The sequence below is a fragment of the Loxodonta africana genome, chromosome 3, assembly GCF_030014295.1.
Source record: "Loxodonta africana isolate mLoxAfr1 chromosome 3, mLoxAfr1.hap2, whole genome shotgun sequence".
NCBI classification, from domain to species: Eukaryota; Metazoa; Chordata; class Mammalia; order Proboscidea; family Elephantidae; genus Loxodonta; species Loxodonta africana.
Window position 1 is genome coordinate 76387033 of NC_087344.1, and position 18211 is coordinate 76405243.

Sequence of the window (18211 nt, forward strand, 5' to 3'; positions counted from 1 at the left end):
ACCTCAGCAGTCTTAGGCTGCATTAACAATGTGTTGTGTCCAGACTGGGGGAAATAATAGGCCCATTGTGCTGGCTTGGTCAGGCCATATCAGGAATCTTGCGTTGCTACACTGACAGACTGGAATTAGGCCAGAAGGGGGAACCAGCCCAGCCTCAGCTCCCAGGCACTTGAGCTAAGCACTTCCTGTGCATTTTCTCATCATCCCCCAAACAACCTTATCAGGTAGGTACTATTAATATCCCCATTTTACACACAAGGAGGTCAATTGAGTTACCCAGGATCAATCACACAGCTAGTAAATGGAGGAACCTGAGGCTTTTTCCAATAGGCCCATCCTGTCCTTATGCCTGAGGAAGACGGAGCATCCATTCATTGAACTCGTATTTATTAAGCTCCTGCTAAAGGTTGGAGGCTCAAACCCACCCAGCGGTACTGAGAAGGAAAAGACCTGGTAATGTGTTTCTGTAAAGAGGACGGACAAGAAAACCCTACGAAGCCGTTCTACTCTGTAGCACATGGGTCACCATGAGTCGGAGTCAACTATGGCAACTGACAACAACAGGAGATAGGCCCCAAGCTGGGCACTGGGGATGGAGCAGGGAATAAGGTGCGGTTCCTACCTCCACGGACCCCATGGTCTGGAGGGGGATCCAGACCGTGCAGGTGGAGATTTTAGGGTTGGAAGAGAACGTAGAGTTCACCTGATTCAAGCCCTGCGAGGGGAAGAGACGTTACAGCGTCACACGGCTCATGGCGGAGCCATGACGCCAGCCCACGCCCTTTGAACTACGTCACTTGGATTTGCCTCTGCTCAGTGGTGACCAAGAGCTGAGTGGCCAGCAGATGGGGTTTGCTAGGACATACAAAGAAGCTTGACATCCCAGGGCAGCCAGACTTTATCAGTCCTCCTGCAATCACAGATTTCAAGAAAGAAAAAAGGAGCCTGAGATTGACCAACCAAAAAATCAGGGATAAGAAGTGACCTTTGAAAATTCCAGCAGCCCTTTCACTTCCCTCTTGAGAGTCTGGGAAGACTGGATGATGTTGGCTTAAAGGACCCAGAGGTTGAAGAAGAGACGATTTTCTGGCATCTGTGCCTGGGCTCTGTTCTAAACTAGGGTCCTCCCATCTTCTTTCAAGGACCAGATTACACAGCACTTGCTTTCTGAAAACTTTCTTTGATTATTTCAACCCAGAGTGCCATGAGAGCCTTGTACCTCCCGGGTCTTAGTGGGGGACACACGTATCCCATTCAGCCTTCTGTTAGTTTATGCAGAGTGGGACAGAGCACGGCTGTTAAGAGTGAAGGCCTTGTAATCAGACAAAACTCGCCCAGGCCTGGCTCCACCACATAAAGCTGCTTCACTTTTCTGAGTCTCCCTTTCCTCAGCTGTAAAATGGGGATAATAATAGTCCCACAAAATAGGGAAGACAGCTTCCTGGCCAACTGACTGGAAGAGATCCATATTTATGCCTATTCCCAGGAAAGGTGATCCTACCAAATGTGGAAATTATAGAACAATATCATTAATATCACATGCAAGCAAAATTTTGCTAAAGATCATTCAAAAATGGCTACAGCAGTATATCGACAGGGAACTGCCAGAAATTCAGGCCAGTTTCAGAAGAGGACATGGAACCAGGGATATCATTGCTGATTTCAGATGGATGCTGGCTGAAAGCAGAGAAGACCAGAAGGATGTTTACCTGTGTTTTATTGACTATGCAAAGGCATTTGACTATGTGGATCATAACAAATTATGGATAACGTGGAGAAGAATGGGAATTTCAGAACACTTAATTGTGCTCATGAGGAACCTTTGCATAGATCAAGAGGCGGTTGTTCAGACAGGACAAGGGGATACTGATTAGTTTAAAGTCAGGAAAGGTGTGCATCAGGGCTGTATCCTTTCACCATACCCATTCAATCTGTATGCTGAGCAAATCATCTGAGAAGCTGGACTATATGAAGAAGAATGGGGCATCAGGATTGGAGGAAGACTCATTAACAACCTGCGTTATGCAGATGACACAACCTTGCTTCCTGAAAGTGAAAAGGACTTGAAGCACTTACTAATGAAGATCAAAGGCCACAGCCTTCAGAATGGATTGCACCTCAACATAAAGAAAACAAAAATCCTCACAACTGGACCAATAAGCAACATCGTAATAAACAGAGAAAAGGTTGAAGTTGTCAAGGATTTCGTTTTACTTGGATCCACAATCAACAGCAGCTGAAGCAGCAGACAAGAAATCAAACAACACATCGCATTGGGTAAATCTGCTGCAAAGGACCTCTTCAAAGTGTTGAAAAGCAAAGATGTCATCTTGGAGACTAAGGTGTGTCTGACCCAAGCCATGGTATTTTCAACTGCATCACATGCATGTGAAAGCTGGACAACGAATAAGGAAGATGGGAGAATTGACGCCTGTGAATCGTGGTGTTGGCGAAGAATATTGAATATACCATGGACTGCCAAAAGAGCGAACAAATCTGTCTTGGAAGAAGTGCAACCAGAATGCTCCTTAGAAAGAAGGATGGTGAGACTGCGTCTTACATGCTTTGGACATGTTGTCAGGAGGGATCAGTCTCTGGAGAAAGACATCATGGTTGGCAGAGTACAGGGTCAGCGGAAAACAGGAAGACCCTCAACGAAGTGGATCGACACAGTGGCTGCAACAATGAGCTCAAGCATAACAGTGATTGTAAGGATGGCGCAGGACCGGGCGGTGCTTCGTTCAGTTGTGCACAGGGTCGCTATGAGTCGGCGGAATTGACTCGAGGGCACCTAACAACAGTTGGGCTTCTAAGGCCCCACCTTTCTAGGCCTGGGGGTCAGAGGTTAAGGGTTGTAGATCTGCTCAAGGAAAACTCACTGTGGGGGACCTTGAGCAGGTCCCTTTTCAGCCTCTATCCTCAGTTCCCCATGTTGTCAGGTGTGTCTCCCGCCTTCTCTCTGGGTTGACTGGAGCAAGCGCAGCCGGATGCCGGTTCCGGGGCTTTGAGAATGTGGTTCAGTGGCACAGCGCAGCCAGGCGGGCGGGGCAGGCTGGAGGGCTGGCGGGCGTGGGGATTGGCTAGAAGCAGAGCAGCCGGACTCTGGGATTGGCCCGAACCGAGAGGGCAGAGCCAAACCTTTAAGAGGCGCGGAGGGGGCGTGCAGGCGAGTGTGTGCCTAGCCGGGCTGTCGGCTTTCCTAGTTCTCGGCCAGCGGGGCGGGTGCGGCTACGACGTGAGCCCTTGGGGAGCGGAGGCCCGCGGCACAGAGGAGCATCCCGGAGTTCCAGTCCCAGGCGGCTTGGCCCACGGGTCATGGCCAAAGGAGAGGGCGCCGAGGGCGGCTCGGCGGCGGGGCTGCTGCCCACGAGCATCCTGCAAACCGGTGAACGCCCGGCCCAGGTGAAGGTGAGGGCCGCCCGGCACCCTGGGTGGACGGCACGGGGTGGCGGGGCGGCTGAGACCGGGACTTGCGGGCATCGGGGGATAAACTGGTCCTGGGACAGCTTGGGATAGCCGGGGACAGGCAGACTCAGGAGCAGGAGAGGGGCCGAGGGTGTCCAGGGGGCAGGGGGTGATGGAGAAGCTTTGTAGGCGCTAGCGCCCCTTTTCCCACCCCACTCGGCATCTCCGCGGAGGGGCTCCTCCAGCAGCTTCACGTGGTGCCCGGCTCTGCCTAGCCGGTTCTTCAGTGAGGAGCGACTCTGGTTTGCAGCTCTAGGAGTGGGAGACACTCCAGGAAGCTGGGAAAGTCCCCGTGGTTCCCCTTCCCTTAGCCCCCTGCCCCGTACTCCCACACGCCTACGCTCGCCCCTTTACTCAGCTGTGAGGGCCGCTCAAGTTCATTCATAAGAACTAGGCTCCGCTCTTAAAGGAGCCGCAGTCCGAAAGGGTTTGTGTGTGTGTGTGTGTGTGTGCATGCGCGCTCTCGGTGCTTAGAGCGCCTCTCTACAATCGGCCCCATCCCCAGCCCTCTGGACCGAAAGAAATCAGGCGGTCCCAGGGAGGGATCTCAGGCAGTAGATGTCTGCCTGGAAGGTGGCCGCCTTTTCCTTTTAATTTTATTAACTGATCCTTGGAAGGTGCGAGGGTGAGCAATTATGCTGCTACTATGTATGAGTAATCTTTACTTTCTCTGGGCAACCCCAGCCTCCCTAATGCCTCACCTGGAGCGGCCCAGCCCTGCCCCTGGAGGCCTCGCCTCTCTCCAAGGTCCCCTGGGAACTGGGAGTGGTGGGGGTGGAGGACAGCTCCTGGGTTTGTCTGAAGCTAGACAACAGGGGCCAGGAACGCTCTGGGACAGATGGAAGAACAGCTGTCCCCACAGCCAACTGGGCCAGGTCCCTATAGCTCTCTAGAGCCCTCACCCAGTAGGCAGGTGGGTCCTGGCCTTTGAATCAGGGCAGGAGCCTGGGCTGGGCTCAGGCAGTCTTGGCAGCAAGAGGATTTTCAGGTTGTGGCAGTTGGTGCCAGATGGGGACAGGTCTATGATGGAGCGTGCTTCCCCTCCATGACTTGGAAAGGAGCATGTCTGGGGCCTTGGGGGGACTTCTTTAGGGATGGTGGGCTGATAACAGCTTCCTCAGAAATGGGGGCAGGAGGGTGCCTGAGGGTTTCTAAGAACAGAAAATTCCTTCCTCTTTCCTTCTGGGAAGAGGGATCTTCCTGGGTGGGAACAGGGCAAGGCAGAGTTTGTGCTCTAGTAGTGCTGGCTGTAGGGATGATTCTGTCTCTGGAACCTCCTAGGATGGAGGCCAGGAACCTGGGCCTCTTTTCATCCTTTCCTTCTCTTCCCAGAAGGAACCGAAGAAGAAGCAACAGTTGTCCATTTGCAACAAGCTTTGCTATGCTGTTGGGGGGGCCCCCTACCAGGTGACAGGCTGTGCCCTGGGGTTCTTCCTGCAGATCTACCTGTTGGATGTGGCTCAGGTGAGTGGACTGAGTGCTCTAGGGCTCCTCCAGCATCCTGAGGTGGGAAGGACTAGGGATCCCCCTGGATAAGTTCACTCAGTTTTCCCCATCTGTGAAATGGGACCTGGAAACCCTACTTTGCTGCCTCTCAGGATAACAGTGGATGAGGAATACGAAGCTTTGGAACGTATCCAGGAGGGGAGTCTCTTCACTCCGGGAGTCTTGGCTAGCAAGGTCAGGCAACTCCTCCTTGCCTGGCAAGCCTGGAGGGGTAGGCGGTGGTGTGAGGGAGAATGGGGCCCCACTGGTGACCCTGTTCTAAGAAGAGATGGGCAAACCATGTCCCTGGCTGAATGACAGTCAGCTGGCTTGGCTTTGAGGTGGATGGATTGTTGCCAGGCCAAGGGATAATGTACATCTCTCCTTTACCTGAGGAGTGAAGGGCATGTATGTGGGCAGAGGGGCCCTAAAGCACTGGGCTGAAGGGTGCCCCAGTACACAAGGCCTTTGACAGAGAAGGGTGCTTAGGGCAAAGCAGGCCTCCTCTGTGTGTTGAGAAGCCTTGGCCAGCAGCCTGGCATCCTGAGAATTCTCCCTGTCTAGATGGGAGAGCGGGAGGCTGGACAACCGTCCTTCCCAGGGCTCAAACTATTGGCCATCTTTTTTGTGTAGCACCTGACTTTGCAAGCAGGGTATCTTAGTTGTATCCATTTACCGGTGGGTACATTGAGCCCCATTCAGCAGCTTGTTTTCAAGCAACTCCCATGGGCTGGGCCCTGAGTGGAGTGGAAAGATGAGGAACCTGTTGTCAAAGTGTAAAACCATGTGGTGGTGAGTGTCAGAGCTCGGTGGGTTAGACTGGGGCGAGTACGGTGTGGGGGAGGCCACCAGCTTCCCAGCTTCCTGGAGCAATAGTAATAGCAGAGCCTTGATGGAGGAGGAGAAGTCCAACGAGGCTGTCTATTTAGCAACTAGAAAATTTTTTTAGGGGGTTAACTTGAGTGGGTAGTGACAGGCTATTTTTTAAAAGCATTCATAGACTCCTTTTGCCACATCCAAGATAAAGTTTGACTCTGTAATATATAGATCATAACTCCCATTATACAGGTGGAGAAACTGAGGTCTACTGTTCTCATTCAGCTAATTATAATTCTGATATCAGGTGGTCAGAGCTCAGGGCTGTGAGGGAAGGAAAGGATTCTGGATTTATTCTAATTGGCAGGAGTGTTTTCAAGGACAGGGGAGGGAAGGAAAAAGGGGCCGGATCTGAGAAAGCTTCTGAGGAGGAGGCAAGCATTTCACTGTGATTAACTAGGCAAATGAGGATGTTAAAGGCCTGGTTGGAAGCAGCACAGGGACCCAAGGGCCTGTCTGAGTAGAAGGAGCCCCTGCTTTCTCCCCACTACGTAGAAGGATGAGAGGGCCATTTTTTGCCTCTTTTCCTTTCCAGGTGGACCCTTTCTCTGCCTCCATCATCCTGTTTGTGGGCCGTGCCTGGGATGCTATCACAGATCCCCTAGTGGGCTTCTGCATTAGTAAATCCTCCTGGACCCGCCTGGGCCGTCTTATGCCCTGGTGAGTGGAAGAAGCTCCTTCAAGGTGGCAGAAGGTGGGGCTTCTAGCACATGGCGCATCTGCACCCTGTTCCCTCCATCTGCATGTCACAGGCTGAGGTGAAGGAATGATGCAAAAGCCCAAGCGTGCCGAAACCCTAGCTGATGCCTCAGCTGCCCCAGGCACTGGCACTGAGGTGCCCAGCCAGCTCATTCCCAAGATGGCCAAAATGCTAGCCTGGGTGGCTTCTCCCAGCCCAGGCCTCATTGCTCCCCAAGGCTTGCTCCCCTTCATGAAGCTGGAATTATAACTTCTCCGGGTCAGTCACTTCCCATAGTGGTTGAAAGCTTACTCTCTGGAGCCAGCCTGCCTGGGTTTGAATCCTAGCTCCAAACCGCTTACAGCTATGCCACCTTGGGCAAGTCACTTAACATCTCTGACCCTCAAGTTTCTTCATCTGCAAAATGGGGATAATAATTGCTTGTCTCATAGGGAGGATGAAATGTATTTTGTTTTGTTTTTATTTTTGTTTTCACCTATAAAGTACTTAGAACAGTCCCTGGCATATATTACCAAACCAAAACCAAACCCAGCACCGTCGAGTCAATTCCGACTCATAGCAACCATATAGGACAGAGTAGAACTGCCCCATAGAGTTTCCAAGGAGCGCCTGGTGGATTCGAACTGTCGACCCTTTGGTTAGCAGCCCTAGCACTTAACCACTACGCCACCATTGTTTCCAGCATATATTAAGCGATAAGTAATTTTTTCCTTCAGGGTGGTGGTACAGTGGGTAGTACCAGGAATAGGATAGCAGACCTATAACTTCTGGCCCCTTGGACCTTATGAACTACCTTTTCCCTTTGTACAAAGCCTACACTGCTCAGCCTCAGGCAGCGGGGCGGGTGCCAGATGGGGTGGTGTTGGAGGAGGCGGATCAGATTAGACAGATTAGACAGCGGGAGGGACAGACAGGACAGGCTGGCAACCCGGAGCTCTGGTTCCCTTCAGGACATCCTGCTTCAGGGGGTGGGGGGGCCGTACCCCTTTCATCTCCAGCCCATCCAGGCTCCAGTGGGCGCCTTCCTGCCCAAGGGGCGTCCATACCTGGTCTCCGGCCTTCAAAGCTCTTCCCACAGCCCCCGACTCCCCCTACAGCTTCCTTTCCCACGGGGGCCCCTTCCCACCCCAATCCGCCAGCTCCTGGCTAAGGCCCAGGTTGGAGCCTTTGATCCAGGCTTCAGGGCTTAGGGTAGCACAGCCTGCCTTACCTGGGCAGGCTGCTCTGGGCTCCCCTTGAGCCAGCCAGTGAGGCTGGGCTCTGTGCCCGCCCCCCCTGGCAGTCCATGGGAGGCGGGGCCCTGCTACCACATCGCCTCATGAGGCCCAGCCAATGAGAGGCAGCTGCTTATGCAGCCCTGGTTACTCCCAGTCAAAATCAGTTCCTCAGCGGTGGCTGCTGAGCTGCCTACGAGGAGAGTGTTTTTGACGAAGGCTGAGGAGGAGCCCTTGTTCTCTGAGAAGACACATAGATTGGGGGGGGTGGGTGCAAAGGGTAGAGATGGAAAGAAGAGTAGGCCTTCCCCATGGAAGGAACAATCTGAGGGACTCTCACTCAGCAGGTGTAGCCGTCCGCTTCAGAAAGTTGCTGAGGGTCCATCAGGCTAATTTCGGATTTAGCATGGTGTCTGTACACACCCTCACCTGTCTGGTGCGGGAATACCTGTCTTGGTGGTACCCCCACCCCTGTGTCTGTGAGTGCACACCAATTACTCGTGGGCTGAGGGGCCACCATGTGTGTGCCACAGCGTAGTTAGGACCCGGGCCATGCCTCAGGCCTGGGGACCCCGCCACCCCTTCTTCTGCAGCATAAGAAAAGGCTGGGCCTCTTGGGAGGCATAAGCCCTGTGGCTCCCTCTCCTCCCAGTTGGCAGGCGTCCCCTGCTCTGAGCCTGTATTTAAAAGCTCCGCTTCAGGCCAGGAAGACTTTGACAGATACTCGTTGGAGCTTCCCAAGAGATGCAGGGTGTCAGCAAGCTCACACAGAAGGCTGAGATACAGTAGAGCTGGACCTCAGGTCTGACTTCCAGCCCTGCTTTTTACTGCAGCTCGCTGGCCGCTGGCTGTGACTCGTTACCCCTGCCGCCTCCCCTACTGCGCTTTCCTGACGGAATAATCACAGCAAACACTCACTGTGTCCCAAGTACTCTTTTACATTTTAATATTAACTCATTTAAGCCTTAAAACAACCTATAAAGTAGAACAAATGTCTTTATAATGGCCTGGAAGGGCCTCCATGATCTGGTGTCCCATTTCCTCTCCAGCCTCCTCTCCTAATTTCACTCTGCTGCTGCCACACTGGCCTCCTGGTGGTTCTTCAGATGTGTCAGGCACGCTCCCACTCAGGACCTTTACTCCAATTGCCCCCCTTTCCTGGCATGTCTTGCCTCAGATGTCTGTGGCACCACTGCCCCCCTCATTCAGTTCTTGGCACAGATGCCCCCTCCTTGAGGCCTACCCCATCCACCTGGTTGCGAATCGCACCCCCATACTCACTTCCAATCCCCTTTAGCCTACGTTATTTCTTTTCTCCGTAGCCCTTGCCACCTTCTAACATGTTATATGACTTCAATTATGTTTATTTTCTCTGCCAACTAGAATATAAGTTCCAGTGCTTTTTGTCTGTTTCGTTCACCGGTTATCCCAAGTAGAATAGTGCCCAGCCCATAGCTGGCATTTAATAAATACTTCTTGAGTAAAGGGGTTGTATGGAAGGTGGAGGCTACTATTGTCTTCATTTTCCAGATGAGGAAATGAGCCCAGAGAAGTTAAATAACTCTCCTAAAAAACCAAGTTATTTATAGTTAATTGGTTGAGCCAGAACTGGATCCCCACAAGTATGGTGCCAAAGGCCATTCTCTTAACCATTGCACTCTGCTGCCGTTCTGTGCTGATTTCATGACGTTAGTCCTTCCTGAAGTCTAACCACTTGTGATTGTGTGGGACTTACAAGTGGGGAGACCAACGTTTGCTCCCCTCATAGTTACTTCACTTGTCCCTGTCATCCCACCAGGAACCTCCATGCTCCTTTGCCTGGAGTAGGCCTCCCCCAGCTTCCCCGTGTGTGTGAATGGTGTGTGTGCTTGTGTGAGAACACATGGATGTTGTAGTTGCTCCTTCTCCCTGCCCTACCACCTGAGGTCTTGGACTCCATTCTCAGCTCCCCCAGCCTGTAGAAATCTCTTATCTCTGGAACACTTGCTCCTAGGGAGGCGTAGGTGAGACTCAGGGTCTGGCCTCACATTCCATGCTCAGGATTTCTCAGTCCAAGGACCCTGTTCCTGTCTGCCCTTTCTGGCCTTAGCACCAACCTCTTCCCAGAAGCCCTGGCATGGGAGAATTCAGGGGAAGGAATTTCCTTCCCAACAGGAACCCTGTGGGGAGCTGCCTTTCAAGCCTGTGCCAGGCTCCTGGGGTTCTGGCACCCAGCCCCACTCAGACCCTCCCTTCCTCAGGATCATCTTCTCCACACCCCCGGCCATCATTGCCTACTTCCTCATCTGGTTCGTGCCTGACTTCCCACAGGGCCAGGCTCTGTGGTACCTGCTTTTCTACTGCCTCTTTGAGACACTGGTCACGGTGAGTGTGGGCACCTTCCCATGGCATCTCTGGGGGCAGGGTGAGGGCCATCCCTGGGGGCTCCAGGGTTGGTGCCCACAGCTGCATCTGTCTCTCCATCCATCTGACTGAGCAAGGGCCTCTCTTCCATGCCAGTGTTTCCACGTTCCCTACTCAGCTCTCACCATGTTCATCAGCACAGAGCAGAGTGAGCGGGATTCCGCCACTGCATACCGTAAGTCTCTCCAGTCCATCTGACCTCACTGCCAGGGACCCTGGGCCTCTCTACTCCTAGACCCTCCTGCCACTCTTCTCCCTCTGGGGCCCTGCTTCCTGCTTTGCTCTTGACAGTGGATGTGTGACTCCATCTTAAAAACATCTCTGCTCCTTATTGCTCAAATGAGGCCCAGAGAGGGGCAGGGACTAGCTCGAGGTCACACAGAGCAAGGCCATGAGTCTAGTCCACTGTGCCATCTGCTTTGTCACTGTATACCCTCCCTACCTGGGGCTGCCACCCTGCCACCTGGGACTTGAGCTGGGCTTCCATCCATCTGACCTTCTCCCCTGGGGCCCACAAGCCATAAGGCCCTTCCCAAGGACCTCCTTTTCACTGCCCAGGGATGACTGTGGAGGTGTTGGGCACAGTGCTGGGCACAGCGATCCAGGGGCAAATCGTGGGCCAAGTGGATACACCTTGTCTCCAGGACCCCAATGACTTTGCGATGGCCTCAGAAGGTGTCAATCGCACACACAGCACCACTTCACTCAAAGAAACGGTGAGGCCCCCTAGCAGGGCAAGGATTTGGGGAGACAAGAAACAATTGGGGTGGTTTGCAGTTATCCTAAAGATAGTAATAATAGCTGGTGCTTGTTAAGTGTTGGGCATTTCTACTGTCAATGTGCCTACTTTGCAGATAAAGAAATTGAGGCTTAGAGAAGCTGAATAATTTTCCCAGGGTCATAGAGCTAGGAAGTTGCAGAGACTAGGTTTGGGGAGATTTGAACTGTGGGCTGGCTGTCAGACTCCACAGTCTTGCTTCTCGTCTCAACTTTGCCCAGCTGTGGAAAGCAGCAGCAGTCCCGGGATGGTTCTATTTCACAGATGGAGACAGTGAGGCCCCCAGAGGAAAAGGGACTGGCCCAAGGTCATAAGTTGGGCAGCTGGAACTCAGGAGGAGATCAACCTGACTGTCTCTCTCTGTGTCCTCTTCATCCCCTTAATAGCAAAATGCATACTTGCTGGCAGCAGGGGTCATTTCCTCCCTCTATGTCATCTGTGCTGTCATCCTGACCCTGGGTGTGCGGGAACAGAGAGGTGAGAGGGGTACTAGGGAGGGACGCAGGCCCTGGCACGAGGTGACTGTGTCCCCTCAGTCTGGGCCTCTGGCTTTGGGAGGGGCCTCGGTTTCCTCCTCATTGTCCTCTCTGGCCCCCAGAACCCTACAAGACCCAGCAGACTGAGCACACGTCCTTCTTCCGCGGCCTTCGGCTGGTCATGAGCCATGGCCCATATGTCAGGCTCATCGCTGGCTTCCTCTTCACCTCCCTGGCCTTCATGGTGAGTGGGGGCCTGATAGCTCAGCCTGAGAGGGGTATGCAGTAGGGGTGGGATAGGCAGAGGACTCAGGATGTGATGTAGCCTGAGGGACAGATGGAATGCCATGGGCTGAGCAGAGAACACTGGAGCCTGGGGAACGACTTGGGGAGGCTCATCCTTAACACAACCTCTTTCCTTGCTTTTCCTTCCCCCTCACCGCGCCCTATCCCCCAGCTGGTAGAGGGGAACTTCGCCTTGTTTTGCACCTACACCTTGGGCTTCCGCAATGAATTCCAGAATCTACTCTTGGCCGTCATGGTACGTATGGGGCCCGAGGGTACAGTCGGCCAGAGGGTGTGTTCTGGGCTAACTAGAGGTCATGAAGAGATGAGGGAGGCTTCTCATAGCAGGAGATGAGATTGGGACTAGATGTCAGCTCCCCTGGGAGCCATCAAAGGTGATATCCCAAGCTGATATCTTCTGGCTACTGCCGGGCCCGACTACGAGCACCTTTGGAATCTCCTGGGAAGGGTAAGCATGTGGGGGGGTGGTTTCATGGCTCTTACTCACTCTCCTTACCCCCTTTATCTACTCACAGCTCTCGGCCACATTTACCATTCCCGTCTGGCAGTGGTTCCTAACACGTTTTGGCAAGAAGACAGCTGTGTACATTGGGATCTCAGTGAGTGAGGCTAGAGGGGTAGGGTCTTGTTTGAGTTGGAGGTTGCTGAAAGGAGCTTCCTAGCTGACCCAGCTTCCTACACCCTCTCCCTCAGTCAGCAGTGCCATTTCTTATCTTGGTGGCCCTCATGGACAGTAACCTGATTGTCACTTACGTGGTAGCTGTGGCAGCCGGCATCAGCGTGGCAGCTGCCTTCTTGTTGCCCTGGTAAGTGTGCATAGGCCTAACTGGGTATGGGCTTCTTGGGGAGAGTTCTGTGTTGCTTCTCCACCCCCAGGCCATTCTGTAGGTCCAGATTGGGAATGGGACACGTCTGCCCTATACAGTCGTGCAGATTGTGAACTGCGCAGTAACGCCTAGCCAAGGTAGTAAATGGGAGCTAAAATCTGGCCTGTACTCCACTTGCCAAGCTGAGCACCAAGAGTGGCTACTTCAGCTTGGAGGAAGAGGCCTACTTTGCTAATTCATGTGAAGGTGCCGTCTCCTCACTGGGCTGTGTGCCTGCAGGGCTGCAAGCTCCCAGAGGGCCACCCCTGCTCATTTACACAGAGGCACCATATGTACTAGCAGGAGACCTGGGGTTGTGAGGTGGGTGGGTCCTCATGGCTGCCCCGACCTGCGCAGGTCCATGCTGCCCGACGTCATTGATGACTTCCATCTGAAGCAGCCCCACTCCCATGGAACTGAGCCCATCTTCTTCTCCTTCTACGTCTTCTTCACCAAGTTTGCCTCTGGAGTCTCGCTGGGCATCTCCACCCTCAGTCTCGAGTAAGTGGAGTGGGGCTGGGCCGGGCCGGGCCGGGCCGGGCCGGGCAGGGCCAGGCCCTGGGTGCCCCATCCTCACCACTCCCCTGCTCACTGGGCCCACAGTTTTGCCGGATACCAGACCCGTGGTTGCTCCCAGCCGGCACGGGTCAAGTTTACACTGAAGATGCTGGTGACCATGGCTCCCATAGTCCTCATCCTGCTGGGCCTGCTGCTCTTCAAGCTGTACCCCATTGACGAGGAGAAGCGGAGGCAGAACAAGAAGGCCCTGCAGGCTCTGAGGTGAGAGCGGGGAGGGGGCGGGGGAGGGAAAGGTAGTGGAGGGGAGTCATCCAGTCTAAGCCCTCAAGTCAGACAGCCTGGCCTGTGGCCAAGTCCAGACTTAGCTCCTATACATCTTCCCTTGGCAGCTCCTCTTCTGCCCCTTCCTGCTGCCAATTTATAATAGCAGCTAACATTTCTTGAACACCTAATTATGCACCAGGCATTGTGCTGAGAATTTTTACTTTTAACAAATTCTTAATGGATGGCTATTGTGTGCCAGGCATTGTTCTAGTGAACAAAACAGACATAATCCCTGCCCTCATGGAGCTTATGTTTTAGGGACTGTGTATTCTTTATCTCCTGTAGTCCTCCAAAAAGTCTAGGTGTCAGAGATTCATACGATTCCCACCCACTTTCCAGATGAAGAAACTGAGGCTTAATCAGGAAGAATGACTGGCCCAGTTAATAAGGAGTAGAGCTGGGTTTTGAACCCCAGTGTTCTGACTCTGGAGTCCCTGGGTGATACTAGTAAAGTGCTCAACTACTAACCAAAAGGTTGGTGGTTTGAACCTACCCAGAGATGCCTCAGAAGAAAAAGCCTGGTGATCTCCTTCCGAAAGGCTGCAGCCTCGAAAACCCTGTGGAGCACAGTTCTACTCTGTACACGTGGGGTGACCATGAGTCGGGATGGGCTTGACCTCAACTGGCTTTTCCAGAGCAACTTTTCCTGGCATGCAGGACCTCAGCTGTGGCCTGCGCCCTGCCTATCATGAGACGTGAGGGCAGAATGGAGTAAGTGATGCCAGGCCAGGCCAGAGCATAGTCTTGGGGGTTATGATGCCCTGTGGGCACCAAGAACAGTGAACAGTGTAACCAGCAGTTTCTGAGCTGGAAATGGGAGTGAGCAAGCTATCTACATCCTGTGGTTTAGATCGATCCGACAGCTGGTAAACACTGCCAAACCAAGATTCCTTGAGAAATGAGGCAGGTGCGGGTGGAGGAGGGTAAGGAAGCTTCCTCCAACTTTCTCCTCTGGCTCTGCAGGGACGAGGCCGGCAGCTCGGGCTGCTCTGACACAGACTCCACAGAGCTGGCCAGCATCCTCTAGGGCCCGCTGCAGGGCCTGAAGTCACCCACTATGCACAAGGCCTGGGTCACCTGGCCACACAGGGCATCATGTGCTACTTGCCCACTCACTGAACAGCTAGTCGACAGGTGCCAGGATGGGAGCTGAAGATTCAGGAGTGAGCACCCCAGAACACCTTCAGTGCCCATTGTGGGGTGGGTGGTCCAGCCTCCTGTTTCCCATCTGCCTGCCCGTGGGCTGCTACTGTGAATATGCCAAGGACTGCTCGGGCCTAGCCCAGAACACTAATGTAGAAATGTTTTATACAGAGACTAATTAATAACTTAATGACTGTGTATATAAGGAGCCCTGGTGGCGCAGTGGTTAAGCGCTTGGCTGCTAACCAAAAGGTCAGCGATTCGAACCCTCCAGCCAGTCCTCAGGAGAAAGATGGCAGTCTGCTTCCGTAAGATTATAGCCTTGGAAACCCTATGGGGCAGTTCTACTCTGTCATAGAGCCGTTAGGAGTCGGAATTGACTCAACAGCAATGAGTTTGGTTTTTTGGTGTATATATATAGGGTCGCTATGAGTCGGAATCGACTCGACGGCGCTGGGTTTGGTTTTTTTGGTTTTATATATGTCTGTGAGCTATTAATTTTATTAATGTTCATAAAAAGCTGGAAAACGGGGCTACCTGTTTCTGTCTTTGTCCTTAACCACTCACTGAGCCTCTCTGTCCCAAAGCTCAGAGAGTGAGTGGGAACAGAAGCTGGGGTGCCACCAGATGGGGCAGTGTATCTAGAGATGTGGTAACACCATCAGCCAACATCCACAACACCTACTGTGTACCAGACACCATGTGGAGGCTTTACGTTCCCTTTGCTAGGGTTCTCATTCAATCCTCGAAACCATCTTCTCAAGTCAGCATTGTCCCCCTTTAAAAGATAAGGAAACTGAGCTTTTAGGGTAGAAGGACTTGGCTAAAATCATGGAGCCAGGAGTGACCTAACTGGAATTCTCTCACAGGTGTGTGAGATGTCAGAATCTTAGGCACCGCCCTCTGCTCCCCTGTCTGAGAATGACTGCCTGAAGCAGGAAGTGTTCTAAGCCTTCTTCCCTTGCCAATGCACTGTTTCCCACCCTGTGCATGTCTGAGCATGTGTGGGGCTGGCTGTGCTGGGGCTGACTTTAGACTCTGTGATTGGTGTCCTGAGGGGTCCCTGGAAACCTGCGAATCTTCCTCCACAATTGGTATTGACCGCGTTGGAGGGTGAGAATGTACCTGGCTGGGCTGGGGGGTGGGGGAGGGGGTTGGATGCAGGCCATCTCACCAGTGGTGTGCTGGTAAAAAAAACCACCCTTGAGAAGACCTAGTTTATAACATTTGCCAGTTTCCATGGTGTAAATAACTCCCGCCATAGCCAATTTCAAGTTACCAATGGTTGTACTATCTTACAAAGTTCTTGAAAATGTTAACAGCTGGCTCTTGCAAGCTGGTAGGAGCTTGCTCCAGTGTACCCCTGAGTCTTACATGCTCAGACCAAACCCCAAAACTCACAGGAATGCAAAGCTGGCAGGTTCTAGAAGTTACCAGCCCAACCCTTTTATTTTATAGATGGGTAAATGAGGCCCAGGGAAGAGAAGTGTTCTGACTTTTCAGGCTTGATTTTTACCTTGGGTGTGGAGATCCATTTTGGAGGGCAGGGCGGGGTGGGGCAGGGTGAGGTGCGGCAGGGTGAGGTGCGGCAGGGAACAGGGCTCATTTTGCAACTGAAGCTCTGCCAAGCCACTTTTTAATTTTATGAGTTTTATGAACTGTTACTCACCGGCACTGTTATACATGTTTAATAAATATTAATTCAGTTAGTCCTCATAACCTTCCTATGAGGTAAGTACTACTGTTACACATGAGAAAACAGAAGCTCAGAGAAGTTTAGTGACTTCCCTAAGGTCACACAGTGAATGGAGGAGATTGTATTTGAATCTAGGCAGTCTGGCTAGTGCTCTTAACCACTGTTAGGCTGTTACGTGAACCACTACAGTTTTGCTACCATCAAGCCAGGACCCACACCTTTGGGGCTGCTGTCCCAGGATGTCAGAGGTTGCCTGGGCAATGGCTGGTCTGACTTCTGTAGCTCGGGTGCTTAAAACCAAAAAAACCAAACCCGTTGCCATGAAATGGATCCTGACTCATAGCAACCTTATAGGACAGAGTAGAACTGCCCCACAGGGTTTCCAAAGCTGTAAATCTTTATGGAAGCAGACTGTCACATCTTCTCCTGCAGAGCGGCTGGTGGGTTTAAACCACCAAACTTTTCAGTTAGCAGGCAAGTACTTCAATCACTGCACTGCCAGGTCTCTGGCTAGGGTACCTGGGGACTCAGATAATATTTGCAGAGATCCACTCACACTTCTCACCACCCCCCCCACCCCCACTGTTGTTAGGTACCATTTAGTTGGTTTTGACTCATAGGGACCCCATGTGACAAATGAACCACCACACAGGATTTTCTAGGCTGTAATATTTACTGAAGGAGCCCTGGTGGTGCAGTCGTTAAAGCACTTGGCTTCTAACCAAAAGGTTGGCGGTTTCAACCTACCAGCAGCTCCACAGGAGAAAGATGTGGCAGTCTGCTTCTGTAAAGATTTATAGCCTTGGAAACCCTAGGGGGCAGTTCTACTTTGTCCTATAGGGTCACTATGAGTTGAAATTGACTGAGCAGCAGTGGGTTTGGTTTGGTTTTTGGAATCTTTACTGAAAAGAGCCCTGGTGGTGCAGAGGTTAAGCACTCAGCTGCTGACCAAAAGGTTGGTGGTTTGAACCCACCAGCCGCTCCTTGGGAAAAAGATATCGCAGTCTGCTTCCATAAAGATTACCAAAATTAAACCAAACCAAACCCTTTGCTGTCAAGTCGATTCCGACTCATAGAGTAGAACTTCCCCATAGGGTTTCCAAGGAGTGACTGGTGGATTTGAACTGCCAGCCTTTTGGTTAGCAGCCAAATGGTTAACCACTGTGCCACCAGGGCTCCATTATAGCCTTAGAAACCCTATGGGGCAGTTCTACTCTGTCCTATAGGGTAACTGTGAGTCGGAATCGACTCAATGGCAATGAGTTTGATTCAGTTTTTGGTTAATATTTACTGAAGCTGATTGTCAGGTCTTTCTCCTATGGAGGGAGCCACTGGGTGGGTTCAACTGCCAACCTTTTGTTTAGGAGTTGTCTTAGTTATCCAGTGCTGCTATAACCACCAAGGTCTGTATCTTCATTGGTCTGTTTGTCTTCAACTTGATCTCACATTCCTTCCACAAACTATGCAAGATAACCAAGTAGCTTTCCTGTTTATAAACCCTTCTGTGAGTCCTCATTGGCTTCAGTAGAAGTCTGAAACCCCTGTTGACTTCCCTGGCCACAAGTGGATGGCTTTAACAAAGAGGGATTTATTTTCTCACAGCCTAGTAGGCTAGAAGTCCAAAGTCAGGGCATCAGCTACAGGGGTCACCTCTGGAGGGAGATCCTTGTCATCAACCTTCCCCTGGACTGACTAGGAGTTTCTCTGCACAGGAACCCAGGGTCCAAAGGACAGATTCTGCTCCCAGTGCTTTGTTCTTACTGATGAGGTCCTCTACTCTTTACTTGCTTCCCTTTTTTTTTTTTTTTATTAACTTTTATTAAGCTTCAAGTGAACGTTTACAAATCCAATCAGTCTGTCACATATAAGTTTACATACATCTTACTCCGTATTCCCACTTGCTCTTCCCCTATTGAGTCAGCCCTTTCAGTCTCTCCTTTCGTGACAGCTTCCCTTTCCT

The 18211-nt window shown here is 52.1% G+C and overlaps 1 protein-coding gene across 3 annotated transcripts; it reads left to right on the forward strand.

Moving 5' to 3' along the window:
- Window positions 1–3172: 3172 nt before the first annotated feature.
- MFSD2A (MFSD2 lysolipid transporter A, lysophospholipid) lies at window positions 3173–16078 on the forward strand. 3 transcript variants are annotated; one of them, XM_064281782.1, is made up of 14 exons: window positions 3173–3408; window positions 4801–4929; window positions 6362–6486; window positions 9981–10104; window positions 10240–10318; window positions 10702–10859; window positions 11308–11398; window positions 11520–11641; window positions 11855–11938; window positions 12219–12302; window positions 12397–12509; window positions 12927–13070; window positions 13173–13349; window positions 14376–16078. In XM_064281782.1, exons 1-14 carry the CDS (start codon window positions 3316–3318, stop codon window positions 14437–14439), a joined length of 1587 nt encoding a protein of 528 aa, XP_064137852.1. In that variant the 5' UTR covers window positions 3173–3315; the 3' UTR covers window positions 14440–16078. The 3 variants fall into 3 exon arrangements, with proteins under 3 accessions (XP_064137852.1, XP_023410337.2, XP_064137851.1); XM_023554569.2 differs by having other exon boundaries at window positions 3173–3402; window positions 4798–4929; XM_064281781.1 differs by having other exon boundaries at window positions 4798–4929; window positions 14376–16077.
- Window positions 16079–18211: the final 2133 nt, after the last annotated feature.

Bases quoted from the DNA above. Each gene is read 5' to 3' on its own strand.
- MFSD2A (XM_064281781.1), top strand. From the start codon at position 3,316: ATGGCCAAAGGAGAGGGCGCCGAGGGCGGCTCGGCGGCGGGGCTGCTG. The intron at 12,303-12,396 runs GTGAGTGAGGCT...CCTCTCCCTCAG, and splicing joins CTGTGTACATTGGGATCTCA to TCAGCAGTGCCATTTCTTAT. The intron at 12,510-12,926 runs GTAAGTGTGCAT...CGACCTGCGCAG, and splicing joins GCTGCCTTCTTGTTGCCCTG to GTCCATGCTGCCCGACGTCA.